Source organism: Leuresthes tenuis, unplaced genomic scaffold (assembly GCF_036924035.1).
Source record: "Leuresthes tenuis unplaced genomic scaffold, fLeuTen1.0.hap1 SCAF_20, whole genome shotgun sequence".
Lineage (NCBI taxonomy): Eukaryota > Metazoa > Chordata > Actinopteri > Atheriniformes > Atherinopsidae > Leuresthes > Leuresthes tenuis.
The window spans coordinates 3,901,274-3,923,571 of NW_027325374.1; the positions used below are offsets into that span (position 1 = coordinate 3,901,274).

Genomic DNA, 22,298 nt, shown 5'->3' on the forward strand with positions numbered 1-22,298 from the left:
GACAAACAACCATGTACGCTCACTCCTTGGGACACTTTAGAGCAGGGGTGTCCACATCTGGTCCTCAAAGGCCGCTGTCCTGCAGGTTTTAGACGTTTTCCTGCTTCAACACACCTGATTCAGATCAAGGCATCATTAGCAGACTTGTGCAGAACTTAACAATCTTTTGAATGGATCCATTTAATCTGAATCAGGTGCGTTGAAGCAGGGAAACATCTAAAACCTGCAGGACGGCGGCCCTCGAGGACCGGAGTTTGACATCCCTGGTTTAAGGCCAGTGATCTTTCATGAGATGAAACACAGAAAGGCCCCAGGTGGGGATCTAACCTGGAACCCTCTTGCTGTGAGGCGATGGCGCTAACCACCACACCACCGTGCAGCCCATCATTAGATCAGTTTCAGGAAAATAAATAACAGTTTCTCCCCATTTTCCCACAACCAATCCAGCAATAGAAGGTAACATTGTTGTTCCAACCTGTTGAAAGTACCACTTGGAGTTATATCGGATATAATTGTAACATCAGCCATTTTCCATGCCTGCTTAATCCAGTTCAGGGTGGCGGGGGGGAGGGCTGGAGCTTATCTCAGCTGCCACTGGCACATCCTGGACAGATTACCAGTTCATCACAGATCAACACCGAAACAAATAAGACAAACAACCACTTACACTCACTTCTTAGTGGAATGTAGAGTCAATAATTAATCTTTTTATAAGAGATAACCCACTGGTGCACAGGGAAAACATGAAAACTCCACATCGAAAGGCTCTAAACAAGATTCAAACTGGGGAACCATGTTGCTGTGAGGCGCTAACCGTCCCACCACCGTGTTGCAAACGACTTAAAACCGGGCGTCATTATTCCAACAAGAATACGTTTGAAGGACTGTATGTTTGTCTTTTTAGATAATCAGCAACAGAGCCTCCTCGTGTGGAAGGAAACCACACAAAGTTTCCACATTAGGAGACTTCAGTACATATTTTGTGGCTCCACAATCATCAGGTCTTGCAGTGGTTCCATTAATAAGCCTCTTCCTGAGACTGTTGGTCTACATGGTCGTTTTGTCGGATGTTTGTGAGTATTTTAAATGATGGGAGGGATTTTTGGTCGTCCATTGCGAGCCGAAGGCAAGTTCATGTTTGCATTCACAGGATTCTCTTGTAGTTTCCTATTCGTGGAACTATTTAGATGTTCCAGCAATCTTTGATGGTAATATTAAGTGTCCAGATCCTGCACCTCCTTTATCAGCAGCGGGACACTAACCTCTGAATTATTCTCATGCACTCTGGGCCTTTACTGTCTTGTAACATTTCCTCTGTTCTTTCCAACTAATTTATTGAATATCAAAGCACTTGAGTTGGTTATGGACCAAACTATGGCGGCTCTACTTCATCTGCTTTTTAGAATATGAGACAAATATGTATCTATCAGGTTTTTATCTCTTTTCCTGTCATTCATATGTTACCAGAAGACTTTTAGTGCTTGAGTTGCTGTAAGAATGGATGTCTTTCCAACAAGAAAACCTATTTCCTTTTCAGTTTTACCTATCATCAGGTCAGTGTTATGCAAATAAACCTGTGAAACGTCTATAGAATAATGTAAGCACATAAGTTTGTAAGCTTCAGTTTAGATATTTAAAGCCACTGCAGAAAAGATTAAGCATGAATGTGCTTGAGTGAAAATAATCAAGCAGTTTCTTTTTCTTGCAACACACCTGCCATTAACTGGGATGTTTTTCTCTAAATGACGGATATATACGGTCCAAACATTGTCTAAAACTGTCTATGTGCTGGTTGCTTTTTACCAAACATTGATAGTAACATCCATACTGACCACCAGCTTTTATTAGAAGACATTTAAACAGAAAGATTCAGAGAAAACTCTCATAACTTGATTGCTCTAAAATTCATCCACGCAATATATCTCCAGCGAAGTCCAAAATGATCATTATATTCACTACCAGTTATATAGCTAGATATCTGTTGTAGAGAAGTTCACGTAACGTTTTATGAACCAATCAACGTTTGCACAGACAGAAAAGGAACTCCATGAAATGGATGAAAACGGAAACACACAGTTAGGTTGAACATTTGTTTGCAGTATGAAGGCTTGTTCGATTCGTTCCCTGACAGCCCCTTGCATTGATAGGTTTTTGGACAATTACTCATTTGCATGTCATCATTTCTGTACAGTCCACTTCCTCCAAGACCCTCCAACCTTTGGATAATATGGCTAAACCCCTGTGTGATGGCAAACAGCGAAAGACACAGAGAAAGCTGGCAAGAGCTACAGGAGCAGTTATAGTAAACACTGTCGAGCCACCAAGGTTGGAATAAGGATGTCTGGCGTCGGTGGGCTGCATGCACCTCCATATTCATCTTCTTTTAGCACTATTACATTCCTCAAGATGGTGCGCTTTCTTCTCCTCACCAAGCTCTACAAGTGCAGGACCCTCAGCAACACTGCTCGGCTTCAATGAAACCCTCCTTCTCGTGACCCCCGAGCTCGACTTCGGCGTAACTGGAGTGACAGCCCTGGTTGCGGAACTTCATGGAGGGCCAGTAGTTATTTGTGCGTCGCTGTAAAAAGCAGAAATCGCCAAAGACACGGCAGACAATAAGGAGTTTGAGCGTGTGGTTTGTGTTTTAAACTGTTAACTCCACAGAATGAGTGAAAATACAGCTGCGGGACGTAGTTTTTCCTCACCTGCATGAGGTAGAACGGCGGAGCAACCGTGGGATGTGTGTTGATGTAGTAAACAGCCAGTAAGGTCAAAGCTACGAGCAGAACCAATGCAGCCACTACACCGGCTATGATGGCTGTATTCTCTGTTATCCCCTTGTGGTTTGGAGGATCCATCTGCAGCTCTGAAAGGAAGGAAAACAGAGACTATTGTTGCTTTTAGGTCCAAATGTCTGGTAGAGTTGACTGAAACTTTGTAGATGGATTGACCAGTTGTGTTCAGAGCGTTTAAAGGGAAAACTTAATGCCTGTATCATAACTTTACAGATGAACTCAAGATGGGAAAACCACCGGCATCATAAAGATTGTACTATTTAATGTATTTTTGGGCGGTACACAAAATTGTTTGCTGTCGCAGGTTTGAACAAGCACTGAAATTCCAACTAAACGGCTTAAACAGCCTCTTAAATACATATATACATGACTTGTGGTTCACTCTGAAACCGTTTTCATTGCTTTGAAGAATTTTAAAGATGAAATTAAAGAGTTCTTGAGCATGACAACTGATCCATGAAATCTGGCTCTTTACTTGAATCCCATCTTTACTTCTGAGAGCCTCTGCCTCTCTAAGGTGCTCTTTTTATTCCCAGTCATGTTACCAGTTAACCTAATTAGGTGCAACGTGTTTCTTCCATTATTTATAAACTCGTTGCTGTCATCAAATTGATGTTGAGCTAATATTTTTGCTGAATTCGTAAAATGTCTCTCTTCTAACGTATCGATATCTTTTCTATGTTCACAAATCACTGCATCTTGTATTAATTTACACACACCGTCCCAACATTTCTGGGATTGGGGATGTTTTCTGTTGTCCATGAGGGCGATAGTCTGTGTAGTTGATTTCATCTACGTCACATCATCCATGATTCCAGTGATTTTGACCAAACCAGATCATCCATCCATCCATCATCTGCCGCTTATCCGGGGGTCGGGTCGCGAGGGCAGCAGCTTGAGCAGAGAAACCCAGACGTCCCTGTTTCTGGCCACTTCCTCCAGCTTATCCAGGGGACCCCGAGGTGCTCCCAGGCCAGCCGAGAGACATAGTCTCTCCAACGTGTCCTGGGTCTTCCCCGGGGTCTCCTCCCAGTGGGACGTGCCTCACCAGGGAGGCGTCCAGGGGGCATCCTAACCAGATGCCACCTCATCTGACTCCTCTCGATGCGGAGGAGCAGCGGTTCTACTCCGAGCCCCTCCCAGATGACTGAGCTTCTCACCCTGTCTCTAAGGGAGGCCCAGACACCCTGCAGAGGAAACCCATTTCAGCCGCTTGTATTCGCGATCTCGTTCTTTCGGTCTTTACCCACAACTCCTGACCATCGGTGAGGATGGGAACGTAGATTGACCAGTAAATAGAGAGCTTCGCCTTCTGGCTCAGCTCCTTCTTCATAACGACGGGTCGGTGCAGAGCCTGAAACACTGCAGACGCCGCACCGATCCGCCGTCAATCTCCCGCTCCATTCGTCCCTCACTGTGAACAAGACCCCGAGATACTTGAACTCCTCCACTTGGGGAAGGATTCCCGACCCGGAGAGTTCCAGATCAATCAATTGTCAATCAGAAGCGATTCAGCTTGCTTCAGACATTGCACCACCGTTATGGCTGAGGTGAGATGTCTTCACTGTTGGTTTCTCTCTAAACTCACCCCTAGTGACAGGCTGGTCTTCAAGCTCTGCTAAAGGAGTTGGGCCTGGGGATGAGTGGTTGAAGGAGCTCATAGATCCCTCAGGTAGCACGGGGTTGTAGTCCTCGCATGTGCCTTTAGCCTGTGTGGAAACACACATGAATAAAAGAAACCAAGGTGCTCACCTCTCTGTTGTATAAATTGGTTGCCTATCTCACCTCCTCAGGGCAGTTGTAATCAAGCCACTCCTGTCTGTGCCGATCGATACCATCAGAACATCTGAAACTCAGCAAGAACAAAATGAGGGCCGACAGATTCTCCACATCTTAACAACGAGACAGATCGAGTTCTGTTTTACCGTTGGATTGTGTTGCACCAGCCGCAGTTGGTCGTCAAGTTGGACGTGAGGCAGAGATCACAGGATGTGTGCTGAAGACAAGCTGCAGGAATCGGACACAAGAAGTCGAGCTGTTAGAGAGTTGTTAACGAAGCCGGGCTGTCGCACAAAGGTCAGATCGTAATGATACTTACTGGGCAGAGGCGTGAACTCAAATGCAGATCCACTCACAATCTTTGTGGTGTCAATCTCAACACGATGATATTCGTAGATTGTGCGCTGTCTCACATCTTCAAGACAAAAATTAAACGTTTGCACGTATTGTGTTTTATCGAGTGCATTTTATGAAGAATTTGACATATTTGGGATGTGAAAATTTTTGTTTCGGCTAAGACTTCGCTCCTCAGAGCCTAAGAGTGATTTTGAAATGTAGCTACAGGACTTTTACAAGTTGAATTTGTATTATTTTTCGGAAAAATTAGGAAATTCAGACTATGGACTGTAGAATAGGACAAAACCTTTGGGGTTTTTTTTGTGTTAAACTACTGACCTGAGACCTGTGAAGCTGGGAGAAATGCCATGAAAGCATCTGACAGTCCTACTTTTACTGGATGTTCGGTGGAATTCATTTTCTCCACTGGTACAGGCACCTTAAAAAGACGGCATAGTTCACTTTTGTGGGGATAAAACTGAAATACAAGCTGAGGCTTAACTTGACTGCACAGGTGAAGAAAACTAATGAATAAAAAATGAAGAACTTACATCTCGGTAGTTGAAAACAATACTCCCGTTGCTGTGGAGGGCTGTCTGAAAAGTAAAAGGTCCTTCGCCCTCTCGGTCCTTTAGCCGCACCTTGTCCCACTGCACCACAAACAGATTTCCTGAGACGAGGAAGATACCAAGGCCAGCGGTTAGAGACAACCAGGGGCTCCCCAACATTACATGCTACCCTGAGGAACCCCTACGTACCATTGTCCGAATACCTCACTGTCGAGTTTGTGGAGAAGCTGGGGTCAAAGTTGGCCATGAGGGGAGCAATGTATTGTGTTGCTGTTAGCATTCGATGAGTAACTTCGCCCATGAAAATGAACCCTATGGACAGGGACGGGTGGAGAGAAACGGGTTAAGTGCCAAAATGATCAGTCATTAATAGTGTGTTTTGGGGGAGACCAGGCCTGATTGATGCTGCAGGACATTAGAATCAGTCTTGATATACAATATATTGCCAAAAGTATTGGCTCATCTGCCTTTATACACATATGAACTTAAGTGACATCCCATTCTTAATCCATAGGGTTTAATATGACATCGGCCCACCCTTTGCAGCTAGAACAGCTTCCACTCTTCTGGACAAGCTTTCCACAAAGTTCAGGAGTGTGTTTATGGGAGTTTTTGACCATTCCTCCAGAAGCCTGGCTCGCAGTCTCCGCTCTAATTCATCCCAAAGGTGTTCTACTGGGTTGAGGTCAGGACTCTGTGCAGGTCAGTCAAGTTCTTCCACACCACACTCGCTCATCCATAGGCGCATTCCCACTGTAGGAACCTTTTGCAGTTCCTAGAACCTTTTCAGGAATCAGGCCGTTTTTTCGCGCATTCGGACATACAGGAACTAGGGACCACGGCCCTCAGTTCCTGGAACCATTTTAGCTCCTTCTCCGAGGTCTTTTCTGGGTTCCATAGCAACACATCATTCCATAGGAACACGGCACCTGTTTAATAAGTTAAACTGAGACGTCGTCTCCTTTGTCTGCGGCGCTCTGCCCTCCTTCTTTTCTCCATGAAACGAAGAAGTATCGCCCGCTGCTGGATTCTTCGTCTCCTGACTCTCGCTGTGCGCTCTTCCAGCCTCCATCTTAGACGCCTGATGTGATCGTCCATGATTAATATCACCGTCATGCAGACCATGAACACGTTTTGATTTGTTGTTGAGTGGCGCTAAAGTTGCGTCACATCAGTCCCTGTTAAGGTCCCCGACTCATGTGCGAATGCAAAATGAAACGGTTCCCCCGAGGAAGGGCAGTTCCTATAACTAAATTCGAGGTGGGCAGTTCTTAGAACTGGGTTCTTAGAACATCTCTGTCCGAATACGGCTGATGTCTTTATGGACCTTGCTTGGTGCACTGGTGCGCAGTCATGTTGGAACAGGAAGGGGTCATCCCCAGACTGTTTCCACAAACTTGGGAGCATGAAATTGTCCAAAATCTCTTGGTATGCAGACTCTGCTTCAGTTGGTGACCTCAGCACCCGCTGACCCCGCTCTGTCATTTTACGTGGCCGACCACTTCCTGGCTCAGTTGCTGTTGTTCCCAATCGCTTCCACTTTGTTATAAAACCACTGACAGCTAACTGTGGGATATTTAGTAGGAAATTTCGCGACTGGACTTGTTGCACAGGTGGCATCCTGTCACGGTGCCACGCTGGGATGCACTGAGCTCCTGAGAGCGACCCATTCTTTCACAGACGTTTGTAGAAGCAGTCTGCATGCCGAGGTGCTTGGACTTAAACACCTGTGGCCATGGAAGTAGTTGGAACACCTGGATTTAATTACTTGGATGGGTGAGCGAATACTTTTGGCAATATAGTGTATGTGGTTCTACGAGGGTTTAGAGAAAACTTATGACGTGTCAAGATGGAGCCGAGGTTTCTGGACTTTCCTTATAGAAATCATATGAGGAAGATATCACCAAAAGACAGACGTGTTGTTTTGCACGTACCTTAGGGTATAAATAGGATCTGGTTCCTTTGTTCAAGGTCTTTCCTCTGAGCTGTACACTCTATTAAAGAATATTCTCCACTAAAGACTCCTACTTTCAGTCTCATTGGTTCCAGCCTCATCTACTTTGACTCTTGGTCCTGATGACAACAGAACGGCTGCCCAGAAAACCCTCGTTACAGTCAAATGGCTTAACTTTTAAACACTTTTAGGACCGATGTAGAGCACGTTTTATATTTGTCGTACCTTTAACCTTTTTCTTATCAACTGATGAATCATATGTAGGAGGTTTTACAGGGATACTGTCTTTAGATTAAATAAATTAGGACAATGTGTCCATTATCAATTTGGCTTCTGGCTGCTTGGTAAGCCTGAACATTTCCCCAGGAGGAGCGGATAAGTGCTGCTGCAATATCAAACAATGCAAAGTGGGACTCACCTCCTGTTGCTACAATAATTTGTCTCAAGTTGTGTCCATAAAAAGGAAAGTCAAAGGAAAGTGCCACCCTCTGTGAACAAGAATAAATATCAGCCATGACTGGTAAATGGGAGATTTCAGTTGTATGTGGTCGCGCTCATCTCACCGCCGCCTGTCGGTGTGTCGTGGACAGGATGCCGTGGATTCTGACTTGACTCTTGTGCAGGCTGTTCAGATCTATCCACAAGCTTTCGGTCTGTCTGTCTGTTGGACCAAAGCTCTGCCAACTGTAGTATTTCTCAGAATCCTCCTGAAAGACAGACGGCACACATCAGAAAAGTGGAATTTTCCTGAGAATATTTTTGTTGGTGAGGTCATTTAGTGTGACTTTAGCGCTCTGAGATTATGTTCTTTACACTTATGGTTCAAGCAACTGTTTGACATGATGTCCTCATGTAGGAGAGCCAGTTTATATGATCATTTTGTACGATTTCCTTTGGACTAGTGTAACCTGTTAACATGAGTTCTAAAAGCCTGGTTTAACCAGACTAACTTCATGTAAACATACTGATTCAGCGATATTATGACGATTTGCAGTTATTATGGACCATAACAGACCATAGGAAAGATATCAAGAGAGACTTTTGACTATTTCAGGAAAAATAGGAGCTCAAATTGAATTTGATGGCAACGACGTGTCGTTAAAGTTTAAATGGGAAGTTTGCACATCTGGAAAGGCTCCATCAATGCTGAAAGGCACCTGCAGGTGTTGGAGCAACATGTGCTCCCACACAGACGACATCTTCTTCAGGGAAGGCCTTGCATACTTCTGCAAGACTATGTTAAACCACATCCTGCACCTACTCCAACAGCGTGGCTTCATAGTAGACGAGTCCAGGTGCTGGACTGACCTGCCTGCAGCTCTTTTACCTACAAAGACCCAGGATAAGAATAGGACAGTATTCTTCCTGCAGAGGTCCAGAAACTGGTGTCCTTATCAGTTCCCAGACATTTAGAGACTGTTGTTGAAATAAAAGGTGAAATAAAAGTTCTGTCCCAAGTTTTTCTGCCATCAAATTCAAAATGAGCTCATATTTTATATGAAATGATAAAACGTGACCCCCGCCTCTCGCCCGATGACCGCTGGGATAGGCTCCAGCCCCCCGTGACCCGACTGACGGATTAAGCGGGTATAGAAAATGGACGGATGGATGATAAAACGTGAGTGTGATGAGTTTTGTCGGTGGGAAATTGACCCAAGGTGCAAAAAAAGGCAACAAAATGTCTTTTTCTTTCAGCCTTTTGTCATGCCGTGAAGTGTAAAGAGTGAACGAGTCCTAAAGTCAAGATCAAAACACTTCAAAGTGTCAAGAGGTAAGAAACAAATCAAATAAAAATCTGTCTACTTGAATGTAAAGCTCATAAGCTGTCGACATACCGAGTGTCTGAGAGAGAAAAACAGCTGTTGATTTACTACTCCTTCCACTTGGGGGAGCTGTTTACACGGTATACATAAAGCTTTGACAACAAAATTTGTCTTCACAGTCTTGATGGCATTATTAATGTGAGGTGCACTTCAAGGTGACTTGGAGCAATGGTTCTGGGGTTTAGCTCAGAAAGTGGAGCAGTTAAATGCAGAACTCTCACAACCTCTCCAGCTGCTCCACATACAGCAAGTGACCCACTTTTTTATTCCATGTTCACTGCCTGACACCGGCCATTATTTCCTTTGGGTGGGAGGGGGTTTCTCGGTGAGGTGAGTAATGGTATACTTCTCCCTCACAGCTGACTGGTGTATCGAAGAGCTCTGATTGGATATAAGGTGGAGAGTCCTGGAAATCCAAGTCAGACCTCGTCCTGCAAAACTAACAGCAGCGCAGCAGGGCTACTTGTAATCTTGTCCAAGTGAGTCATGCAAGAGCATGCATGTGCACGCGCGAAACACTCTCACGCACAGACATGCTTAGATAAACACTGTTAGTTGGCAAGTTGAGGACTTCGTCTGGTTTCAATTTGAAATGCAGGGAGAGGAAAAAAAAGGAACAACACGATTTGTTTGGGTTGAATTTAACTGAGACTGATTCGAGTCTGGGACATGAGAGATATCATTAAACCTCAATTTAATCTCAAACAATTGAAAAAGTTTACTGGATAGTGTTGCTTTAAGCTGCTTCACTGAGCTTTTAGTTTCTCTGGTTTGTCGGAGCAAATTTGAACCTTTGATCACAGTATTACTGTAAGAATTGAGAAGCAGGGGAAGCCTGGACAGGACAGGCCCCTCTTTGCCCTTTTCAGCCTCTCGGTTATGTCATGATTTTGCAGGATCTTCAACCTTATCATCAATTCACAGCATATAAAATAATACAAGTTATTGATGAAGCTATTTTCTATAACATCAACAACATTGGTGTAGAATAAGGAAGCTTATTATGGCAAATTTGACCCTATTGATGGCGATGTTTGAGAGATCATCTTCTCCATAGTGAGTACTTGTTTTCTCCTCATAAAACCATCCGAAAAGAAGTCCTTCAAGGCTAATCTTTGCCATCTTATGGCATCTTATACACCAAATCGACACTAAACAGCCACTTAAGGGCCGCCTGGCTGGGTCCCGTCGCATCACTGAAAAGGCCTTGATGAGTCCAAACTGCCAGCTAAGATGTACCATCATCGATTATCGTTTATTTTAAACAAAGCAGTGTTGGTTTATTTTTTTATACCACTGCTCATCTATCCATCCATCATCTGCCTCTTCTCCGGGGGTCGGGTCGCTGGGGCAGCAGCTTTAACAGAGAAACCCAGACGTCCCTGTTTCCGGCCACTTCCTCCAGCTCTTCTGGGGGACCCCGAGGCGTTCCCAGGCCAGCCGAGAGACATAGTCTCTCCAACGTGTCCTGGGTCTTCCCCGGGGTCTCCTCCCAGTGGGACGGGCCCTGAACACCTCACCAGGAGGCATCCTAACCAGATGCCACCTCATCTGGCTCCTCTTGATGCGGAGCAGCAGCGGTGCTACTCCGAGCCCCTCCCCCTGCTGATCCCTCACCATAAAAGTTTTTGTGTCGTTAGAGGATAAAGCAAAAGGGAGAAATTTGTTGCATGAGTGGTGTTGGCAACACTTGACAGGAAGAAGCAGAGAGAGGAGGTGAAATCATGGATTACTCACCTATAATTAACGCCAGTCAAGCTAATCTTTCTAACTGAGTCAACGTGTTGAAGAAAGAGAAGAAAAAATGTTGATGCACCCGACTAAAAAGACGTGGCAGACATTCACAGCAGCTGATTGTTGGCTTGGTGTATAAGGGCCTATAAAAACAACCCTCCCTTTTCCATTTATCTGAGCAGGTACTTAGTACCAGCTTCTACCGACCATGTAAACATATATTTAACACCATCAAATGTTAAACGGAGACAGAGCTTAAAGCTGAAGGACATTTGTTTGCATCTCACCACTATACGGGTCATGTTGTCGGGCAGGATGCTGATATCAACTCCTCCTCTTCCTCCGACTTCAGTCTGTGGGTTGCGGGCTTCTCTGTGCTTGTGTTGGGTCTGGTGGTCTCTCCTGGTTCTGTGAAAACTGGACAGTTCCCCATCTGTCCGCAGAGCCGCCCCACTCTGTGCATCTAGAACAAGACAAGCATTATGGGTAACTGATCTGGCTCCAGAAGCAGAGACATTCAGGAGGAAGTCGAAGGACGGGGTCATTGAAACGAAGCGTCTTTGGAAGGAAAACATTTAGCCTTTCATGTCCTGTGTTCACATCAGATATTTAGTAGTTACTATAAATTGGATTGGTCACTGGCACCCACATCCATGGCAAACTTAATCCCCATTTAGACGTTTACGGCTCCAAGTCTGAGTAGATCTTCTTTACATCTGTCAAACGGAATGTTTCGTTCTACCTTTTTGCTTATTCATCTTGAAATAATGACCTAGCATGTGTTTTGCCTCGTTCTTAACTATTTGTAAAGCCTGGTCCAAACCTCACTGGTGCCAATAATCCATCTACATTTTGTCTATGTGAGCATCTCTGCTGCCCGCCTGTAATAGCGTGGGTTTTCGTGACATCTGCTCAACAGATCGCGGATGGATGTTTATGTTCTTTTCAAACTGATCCATGACTCACTGTCCACATCCTTGGTCAGCAGTTGCAGAATCAGCAGTTTTCGGCCAGCGGTTGCAAAATCAACAGCTGGAATCTTGAACTGATTGTTAAACAGGGTTTCCTGCGCTTTCATTTTTTTCAAATTGAGGGATTAAATCTAGTTTAATGTTTGGACTCTGCGAGGACAGATTGTTCGTTGAGATATTAGGTCCATCTCGTGAGGAACAATGATGAGAGCCAGCTTCGTGTTCACTCACCCCCCCCCCCCTTTTTTTTTCACAACCTGTAAACAAAAGGTCTGAACACACTGGATCGTTTAATCATGCTTTATTAGGTTTGTGTGGAGCTGTCCATTTGTTTTGGCTGCGTCTACGACTACAGCTTTCAATGACACTTTTGGCATGCTTTTGAGTTTGGAGCAATGATTTAGCCTGTCTGTGTGTACTGAGACACCCCCCAAAAGATGTTTTGGAAGAACTTGAGACGCCTGCACAAAGCCTAGACTTCAGCACCGCTGTGGTGGTGTTTGGTTGCTGCTCGTCTGCAGGGGGAGATGTGCAGCGCTGGTTCAGCCAGCAGTGTCACTCCGGTTGATTAACTCAGCTGGAGTAGTTCGCTGTTTGACTCTGAGCCAAAACTTTGTACTTAAAGCAACATTAAAGGTTGAAATTGCTTATGTTTTCGTGGCTGACGGTTAAATCTGCAAATCTCCGCTGCCGGCTTCACATTTTTGGAGTGGGGGAGGCTGTTAATAATCAGATTAATGGCCATGATCCCTGACAATGTAATGAAGCTATAATATAAGTTGATAAAAGGGTATGTTGATATGTTGCTGTGCTTGATTGGGAGCATGTCATATTAGTTATTGACCTTTAATAGAATACGTCAACATGTGATAAAATGCTGATTTGCATCCGATATGCCCAGTTTGCATGAGCCATGAATGAATAAACAGTGTAAATGGAGAGAAAACTAATCTGAACAACAAAACCAGCTCAGAGATCCTGATTCAACTGGGATGCCGTGATTTGCAGTTCCCAAAAACCAATATTTTCATCACAGTAGAACATATAAAACACTTTAAATGTAGGGACAGGTCCATGTTTCCCGCTGTGTAGCATCCCCTCTTCTTTTAACAACATCTGTAAACATCTGGATCTGAGGAGACCGGCTGCTGGACCCCAGCTTTGACTCATCTGACCACAGAACAGTTTTCCACTTTGCTTCAGTCCATCTAAAATGGACTTTAGCTCAGAGAAGACAGCAGGGTGTATGTTTACATTCCTATTCAAGATTAATTTATTAATTTACAAGCTTTTGTTGTTGTTTTTTTGTCTGCTGGGTGAACGAAACTGAAAATAATAATAATTTATTTCTGCTGGAACAGCCGATTTACGATAAGATGAATATGTTTATTTTGATCTCACTGCTGAAAATGTTCAGGCCACTCACAAAAACACAAGTACCTGTTCACGTGTGAAGTTAACTAGGTTTTTAGCACAAACTTGGTGGCAAACGTATTAACATCTTAGCCTTTTTCACATAAAAGTTCTGCCTTATTGTTAGCCCGTGTCTAACAGCAAGCTGGCATCATGGAATCAGCTGAGAAAAGGTATCGCTGCAACATAAACTGCATCCACGATGTTAAAAATCAAAGGTTTTCACTTAAAAGAACAGGGGAAGACTTGCAAGTTTGCATCATATTGTACTGATTTATACAACAAAGTGAATAAATCCATCAGGGACTGACTGTTTCTTTCTATATCAGACATTATTATTGATAGAGACTGAAGTTAATTGACAAATAATTGAAAGAAATATCTTCTGAGCTGCTATATTATGCTTTTTAACTGGCATTTAAGCTTGAAAACCTCCTCTATTACGCCCCCAAAATAAAATCCCGAAACTTTAATGAGCATAACAGGAGCTCTTTAAGAGATTAAATGGGACATGAAATGTAGAGAGGTTATCACACACTCAAGGGAGATCACTCTAATGAGGTGTCTCGTATCATTACGATGCAGTGGAAACAATTTTCATTGCTTGAGAGCAAGAGACTCCTTACTGGGTCAGATTGAAGCTCACCGTAGTCAAACAGCTAAGGAGGTGTGTGGGGGGGGTGAGGAAGAGCTTTGAGGAGGAGGAACACCGGAAGTGGTGGACTGGAGACAATATATCAGTTCTTTTAAAGAGCTGTAGTAGTGTGGAAAAAACATAATCCAATATCTTGTAACGGCTCCACTTAATAGGTCACTTTCAGAGTTTTGAACCGAAGTTGCTTTCTTTCTTGAAACGTCTCCAACCTCGTCGCCGCGCCTGCATGCAGGCCTGGATGAACTTCTGACAAAACGCATTTAAAAACAGCTCAAGAAAAGAGCTGTGTTCTGACTTGAGCTGAGAGGACTGCAGTAGCTTCAGGTCTGGCAGACACATGTGCATATGTGAGCGGGGAATGTGCAAGCTGGTGCAGAGAGTAAAAAAAAGAAGCCTGGTGTGTTTGAAACAAGGCCCAAAACTCCACTGGCTCAAGCGACAGATGTGACAAATCTGCTGGTGAATAGAGAGTGGCTTTCACTGTCAATATGTACACTGGTGCCTCTGCAAATAGATTAAATGCATGAAAAGGATCCTCACATTCCTCTAAATTTGGAGCACTCCTGTTAACTCCCACTGTGGTGTCAGTTTATATTTATTTATCTGCACAATTACGTTTTTCCTGCTCTTTATTCCAACGTATCTCGCCGTGCCAGGACTGCTGACCCGAGTGGGACTCAAAGCTTTAATCCTGCAGGCTTATGTCGTGTGATTAAACGTACACATGCGCTATTTTGAGTCACCTGCATGGCAGCATTGTCCATTGTATCAGCCTCCTCAGATGTGTCTGCACTGCAGCAACCACGTTACACATCTAGTGGGTGTTGGGAGTCACATCAAACTAGGACACGGCATATCGAGCCACATACAGTGTGCTGTGGGTGAATATATTGAATTCATTCATCCCTGATATCTTCCTCTGTCTCTCTTTTCAGAAATGCACAGTAGCCATGTGTTCTGTCAGTGCTTATTCACAATTCTATCTATTTATTGTAAGTTTCCCTAATCAGTTGTTGATAGCAGATGTCTAATAAAAGCAGCATCTGAAGGTTAGACAGCAGCAGAGGATGGACTAAACAAAGCCAGAGCCACAAGCTCAATGATCTTTCAGCCTGTTCAACTGGTCAAGGTTCATGAGTGAAGCAAAAAAAAACTAATTTCCTCTGAATATGATCTTTTTACGGGTAAATGCACATCCCATCAGAGTACAGGATACAGCGAAGGCACAAAGGCACGCACTCAGCTGGGGAGGGGGGGAAATGGGAATTATCTGCAGGACTAACAGAACAAAAGACCAGTATCTCTGCTCCAGACACATTAAAGAGAGTGAACTGTTATGCACTGTCCAATCGCAGCACTGGAGAAACGATTCAATCTCAAGATACAAACGAGTCTTCCCAGTTCTGGGATTAGTAAAGCACCTGCAGGTTTCTCAATGCAGGGTCAGAGTTTCCTGTGTCAGAGCATTTTAAGCCATTTTTAAAAAGGTGATCAGCTTTAGAATCGGCTAAAGGAAGCCATTTGGCACCCCCACCCTAAGGATCAGCAGTAACCATAACACACAATCACAAACACTGGCAGCTGAAGTGATCGGGAATTGAAAATAAAAGGGAAAAATGTGGAAATCATTCAGGCTAAGAGTGTAGCAGCTGATTTAAATGATGGAGTGTCATAGACTGAATTGTTTGAGTGAATAAGTCGTGTGATTCCAGTTTGCAGATGGGCTTGGGCCAGTGGGAGATTTATAAATAATTCTGATAGTTATAGATTTTATAATCAGAGATGATTACAGCAACAAATGTGTTGGCGAGGTTAACCTGACCTGAAACTAAATGCACCGAAGATTAATTTGTTTATTAATTTAATTTTACTGTGATGAACCCACTTCAGACACTAAAGTTCCCACTTTAATATCCAAACATCTGTTATTTTGATATCTGGCAGCTCTGTTGGTATAGTAGGTCCCAGGAGCTGGATTACAGTTATATTTATTTATTTGGCTAAAATTTCTAACTGGAAATTTTCTCATAAGAAGAAGTTTAAGAGAAAACTTTCTTGTGATGGTTTTATTACCCTGCAGCTTTGGTCTCACTTTGTGGGATGATCACTGCACCCTGTCAGATTAAGATCAATATTCTGCTTTAGATATTTCATCCTGCTTGACACGAATATCTCAACTTGAATTGGAGATATTTGAACCTGCAGTATGTAGGGTTGTCTGCATTTTCTCTAAACAGCCATGAGTAAAGCATCAGATGAATACAGAAAAGGGTGCAGTGGTAACAGGGTGTACTTTTCAAAGTTGCAGCACAGAACATTCCTGACTCACGGAGGTGTTTTACTGCTTCCAGTATCACCCACATCCATGTCAAATCTAGTCAGTCATGCCTGATTCAGCCTGCGTGGCATGAGCTGCCAAATGAAGGATGAATGAGAAATAACCGTAACAACAAAGGAATCAACCAGGGATTTCCAGCACCGATTACACACCTTCGCATTACTCTCTGGGAAGGTACCACATTGCAATATTTTTTATTTAAATTTTTCTCCTGCCCCGTATCACTCCACAATCAGTGGGTCTACATGATGAGATTAACTGGATTACAGCTACAGTTGGGTTCTGCTCCTTATCTGAGGGTAATTATCCTTGGATATATGGCGGTGAATGAATGGAATCACTGGCGCAAAGCAGGTCATACCCCGGTACGATAGGTGGCGCTGTCCCCATTTCAGCTATCGCTAATAGAGCCACTTCCTGTTGACGTCTTCACCACCAACAGCAACAAACTCAGGTATTCAGAAAGATGGCGAACGCAGAGCGAGATGAAGCTGCGTCCCTCTCCATCTGTGATGAGCTGGTTATGGCACAGAGATGCACAACGGCGCATTCTCCATCGCGTTGTTTATTTCTTTCTGACGGCGGCGACAACAACAGGAATATCGTCTCCTTCGACTTCCGGGTGACGATTGTGGGAAAAAATCTGGAGCATGTGCAGATCGAGTTATCTCGGGGTCTTAATTCGATTGCAAGTAACCTGATCCGATTCGATTTCTTGTCAGATTAAGCTTGTTACATGAGCTGAATAACTCAGTCTTCTTGTAATTTAGACATTAATCCGATTTGATTGCTTGCATGTAACCACACTGAATGTTCCACTTCCTCTGGTACTAAGGTAGTAAGTACTTAGATCAAGACATATTTACTTAGTACTTAGTACCTAACTAGCGGGGTACTAAGTACTTGGTACTTTCAGCCAGAGGCGGGGCACACCCTGGACAGCTCAACAGTCCATCGCAGGGTCACATAGAAACAAACGAGACAAACATCCACCCATGCTCTCTCTGTCGCTCCGAGGGTCAGTTCAGAGTCACCAGTTAACCTGACATGTATCTTTTTCTGGGAGGCAGCCAGAGAGAAGCCACGCACACACACAGAAAGGCCAGGAACCAGCACACCGCCGTGCTGCCCCCTCTATTATTTCAACATGGAAAACGCTGGAACAAAAGTCACCTTTTCATGAGAAGCAGGACAATCACAAGAGCTGCAGCAGACCTAAAGTTTATATGAAGAAACAGCCTGAACCAGGACACCTTCGCCGGAGACAGAAACTATTCTACCTGTGTTAGATTAGCATGTACCTAGCATATAGAAAAGACAGTTTAACTGAAGACTGAGTCAGTAATCGAGTTTCCATTGTTGCTTTGATTCTCATTTAGAAGATATGAATAATTAAAGGTGAACGTTTGCCAACTAATGCACAAAAGCTTGTTCCTTTGAGGTGGTTTTAGCCTGTTTCCTATTCAAAGAAGACTCAACATGCATCTGCAAGAGTAAAAACAACTTTGTAAACTGCTTCTGACCTGGCAGTGATTGAAATGATGTGACTCATCACTTTTTTCCAGGTCTGAAGTCACCTGACTACCCAGAAACTCTCCCAGGTATTCCCAACTGGTCCCTTTCCTCCTGTGGATGTCCACAGCAGGTGTTGTTTTCTTCTACCTTTCTGATGAGGACAGTTACTGTAGCGTAGCCTTTACTGCCATCCTCTGTCGAGACCACACAGCCTGGTTTATTCTCTTAAAAACCAGTCCGTGGAAGCATTTCTTCTTCTTCTTCTCAGATGATCGCTTCAGATTTGCTTTACCAGTGAATGGAAACCTGGCTGGAAATAATGCAGATGGCCGTGTCCCAGTTGAAATGATAAATGAATGATATTCATACCGATATATTGATGTGCTGAAATGTGATGACTGTTTATGTGTGTGCATAAAAAGAATTGATGCTCATGCTGGCCCAGTCAGACACGCTGTCAAAGCTCCATGTATGCAAAATAAATGCTTGCGGTCAGGTTAACCGCTGAGGTTTTGGCAGAAGGAATAATGAAACGCCTTTGGTTGGGTATCCTTGTGTTGTGGGACGGTGAAAACAAGCAACAGTTGGAATTACGATGCATTTTAAATCAATGGATGAACTTCAAGGAAAATATGTATTTTTCCATGTTGATTGAAATATTTTAGCACACTTTCGCTAAACTGCCTTGACATTTGGTTTGTGTACAGGATGAATCTTAAATGATGATGAATTTTGGCAAGTGCCAACACCAAGTCAAACACACTTCGGTTTAAGGGGCCAACACCTGCAAAACAGATGGCATTCCTGTCAGCCTCGTGTGTGCTTTGTGTTTAGTGCTGATTAGAAAATGGTAGCATTGTACATTGTTAGACTGCGGCACGCTGCAATGCAGATGTTAACATTTAGCTGAAGCAGTGTAACCTCAAATCTGCACGCATGGCTGCATTCTCTAACCGGACCCTCTTTTGCACTTCAGATGCACATTAAAACAGATTTTCCACACATATATCTCACCTTCTTCACACAGAAATATGAGCGCTGGGTCACACCAGCAGTTATAAAACTTAATTTCATGACAAAGACTTTAAGTTTTAGCTGAATCACTGTGATCTGTGGGTGCAGGTCGACTAAATCTGCACAGAAGAGTTCAACTTTCTGAACTTTGACGCTGAAATTTGTACTGCTGATCAATTGCAGATGTGCAGACGGTCTTGACTGCCCAGACCTTGAGAGAAAACGGGGACAGCTTTGCAACCGATTTTATGTAACCCTGCCGGAGCATTAACTGCTCTGTAAAAGAGATTTAGCACAGTTGTGAGGGAGTGAAAGGTTGCTCCCACTTAATTATCAACTTTATGATAATAATTTTACAGTTTAGAGCTGTTCCAATTTCTCCTGTCAGAAGGGACTGATCTGAAGTGCTCAAACTGAGGGAAAGGGACGGAGGTGAAGCTGTCAGCCAGGAGATCATGGAGGCTCTGCTGGATGTCGATTGGTCGTTGGTGTGTTTGGAGAAATCTGCCTCTGTGTTGGGTTGTCCTCTGCAGAGCTAGGCCCCTGATCAGAGGAACTGGGACCACAGGAGAGGCCAGAGAAACTGGAGCACCACTGATTGTCGGAGGAGGAGCAGCAACGGAAGAACGGGGGCTGGCTAAAAATAATGTATCTCTGAGGAGAACAGAAATACATGCACACACACACAGATTCACACAGAAACGGGACGTTAGAGCAGCATGTAGAAAATGCACGGAACAGGTGATTAGGCACACTTCGAATGACACGAAGTGACACCGAAAAGATTTGAGAAAAATTAGATTTCTCAGCTCAGCTGCTGCTGTGCTCGAAAACACCTGCGTTGATAAACTGTGAGTCATTGCTGGAGTTGCTGGTTGACGTCAAACATTTATTTGCTGAAATGCAGGGTTTCCCTAAACCCCAGATGTTTTCCAGATTGCAGAGTTTTTGGAATGGCATCCTCCAAAAATAATCCAGAGCTGCACTTTCTCTCATTCGCTTCCTGTGACTAAGGGAGAGGTTTGTCACGGGACCTGTTAATGCACACATCCATAGACACAAACTCCCACTTCCAGCACAAAAAGTGCCAAAAGAAAAGTATTTTTAAGCCCGTCGCCAGAGATTGAGGCAAAGAATTCAGGTCAAGCTTTTGAACCTTCACGGTCACTTCCAGAGGCTGTTGTTTTGCAGAAATGTTGTTGTCAGGTTTTCTTTTTTTCGTGGTAAAGACAAAGTAATCGGCTTACCTTTGTGCTCTTGAGCCCAGACTTTCCCCAGCTCAGCCTGGGAGAGACAGATGAGGAGAACAGTACAAAGCCCCATATCCAGACGACTCTTCTCCCTCCTTTCTCTACTTTTATCACTCCTCTCTCCTTCTTTTCCCCTTTTGCTCTGCTTGGAAGAATGGGGCGCCTCAGTCCTCCTCTCCCCCACCTTTCGTCGATGTCTTTTCGCCTCCGCTCACACACTCAACTGCTTTTTCCTCACTCAAGCCAAGGTTTACTGCTTTTCTCCCTCCTCCGTCTGTCTCCCCTCTCTGCTCTGCGTCCTTGTTGGGCCCTTAGAATAATTCCTGAAGTGATGAATCCATGGCAGGAAAAGAGATGACAAACAGCTGAAGTGCTGCAGAGTGAAGGTTCTCCTCTTTGCTCTTCTGTTGCTCCGGTCTCTTGATTTTCTGCTGCTTGAAGAGTCTGTCTCAAAAAGTGCTCTGGATTTCTGCAACACTTCCCCAAAAGTAGAAATATTTATGCATTTCTACATTTTTTTCCTTTCCATCCAGAATAAAAAGGGTTGTAGGAGTTGGGAGGAGCATGTCTCCCCCATGTGGAAGCACGCTGAATCAAAACAAGTGTTTTAGATGAATTGTTGACATTTTGCAGAGCACTTCCCCTGTGGGCTGTTTGAAGGAGTACGACAGTGATTAATGCATGTTGTGTCCTCGTTTGTAGCTAATAAGAACAGACTGAATAAGAAGCCTATTATTAACTTGCTGATGGTTGCCTTAAATTTGTCACCTGCCAGTAATTGGAATCAAAAATGATCCACATCAATTATTTATGTTTACAAATTGACCTGAAAATAACAGGAAGTGGATTAGTAAAAAATAATGATGTCATGAGGTCACAAGGAATGAGTTTTACATGGGGGGGGGGGGCACATATCGGAAACCTGATAGATTTTTGGGTGGGACTATGAATGAGGTTGTGCTGTTATGGAGAAGACATAAATTAGTATAAAAACACTTCCTCCAAATCCGAGGCCATGGAAAAGGGTGCAATGCCCTCCTTCCCCAAGTGGAGGAGTTCCAGCATCTCGGGGTCTTGTTCACGAGTGAAGGACGAATGAAGCGGCGTCCGCAAAGCATTTATTTCATCCCGTCTTGACTACTGTAACAGTCTGTTCACCTGTCTAAGCAGGAAGGATTTGACTCTGCTGCCCTCGTCTTAAAATCTCTTCACTGGCTTTTTATTTTATTTGTATTTTACCACAGAAACTATAAAATGTAGGTTTTGACATTCAGAGCATTGCATGGACAGGCTCCCCCCTAAATCTGTGATCTGATCCAGCCACCGGGGGCTCACACCAAAACCCGCCGCTTGTACTTCTTCTGCCGCCGGAAGCGGCCAGAGAAGCGGGAAGCGGCCAAAGGGGCGGGGCTTATATGTATAGCAACTAGCAGATAAATATAATAATCCATCCATACATCGGTTCCCTCTTTCACCATGGATCGTACTCTGGGCAGCCTTCTTTGTTTCTTTGTGTTTGTGCTCTGCCGTTTTCTGCCGTTTTCTCTAACCAGACGTTTTCCGCCTTTTTCCCGCCTTCGGTATCCAGATCGGCCCTAATTGGCTGTCGTCGCATCACTGCTCATTTGCATAAAGTTGAGCCTTTCTCAACTCTTGAAGCTCACGAAGCTCATGAAGCTCACGACGCCAGCTTACATTGAAAATGAATGGCAGCACGACGCTCACGACGCTTTTGGTGTGAGCCCCCGGTTACACTTCAGCTCGGAGCTGATCAACATCTATTGATGGTTCCTCGCACTCGCTTTAGGACCCGAGGAGACAGATCTTTCCAAGCTGTTGGACCAAGAATGTGGAATGAATGACCACTTATCTTGCGATCACTTGACTCTGTCGATGTTTTTAAAAACCAACTTAAGACAAGTTTTTAAACAAGCTTTCTAGCCCACAGGCTGCTAGGACCTGTATTGACTGTTGCTGTAATGTCCATTTTATACTCACTGATTCCCTTCCTATGAAGCACTTTGTGACTGTTGTCTGATGAAGGTGCTATATAAACAGATTTTACTTATTTACTTTCTTCGCAGCCTTTTCTTCACACTCAGCAGCCAGTTTTAGGAGGGTGTCGATGACATCATCCCATTAGACGAGTGTG

At 44.0% G+C, this 22,298-nt stretch overlaps 2 protein-coding genes across 3 annotated transcripts in view; both read right to left on the reverse strand.

Moving 5' to 3' along the window:
* The window catches only part of LOC140279000 (DELTA-stichotoxin-Hmg2b-like), a 335,708-nt gene that overhangs the window by 103,187 nt on the left and 210,223 nt on the right, over positions 1-22,298 (reverse strand). The window lies entirely within an intron of this gene.
* Positions 1,826-20,600, reverse strand: LOC140278137 (plexin domain-containing protein 1-like). Its single transcript, XM_072373074.1, has 13 exons — positions 20,144-20,600; positions 11,278-11,453; positions 7,997-8,140; positions 7,852-7,921; positions 5,669-5,791; positions 5,462-5,580; positions 5,250-5,349; positions 4,894-4,989; positions 4,721-4,802; positions 4,581-4,641; positions 4,384-4,504; positions 2,706-2,866; positions 1,826-2,578 (listed from the first exon to the last, which is right to left on the reverse strand). The coding sequence occupies exons 1-13, from the start codon at positions 20,217-20,219 to the stop codon at positions 2,453-2,455; spliced, it is 1,455 nt and encodes a 484-aa protein (XP_072229175.1). The 5' UTR covers positions 20,220-20,600; the 3' UTR covers positions 1,826-2,452.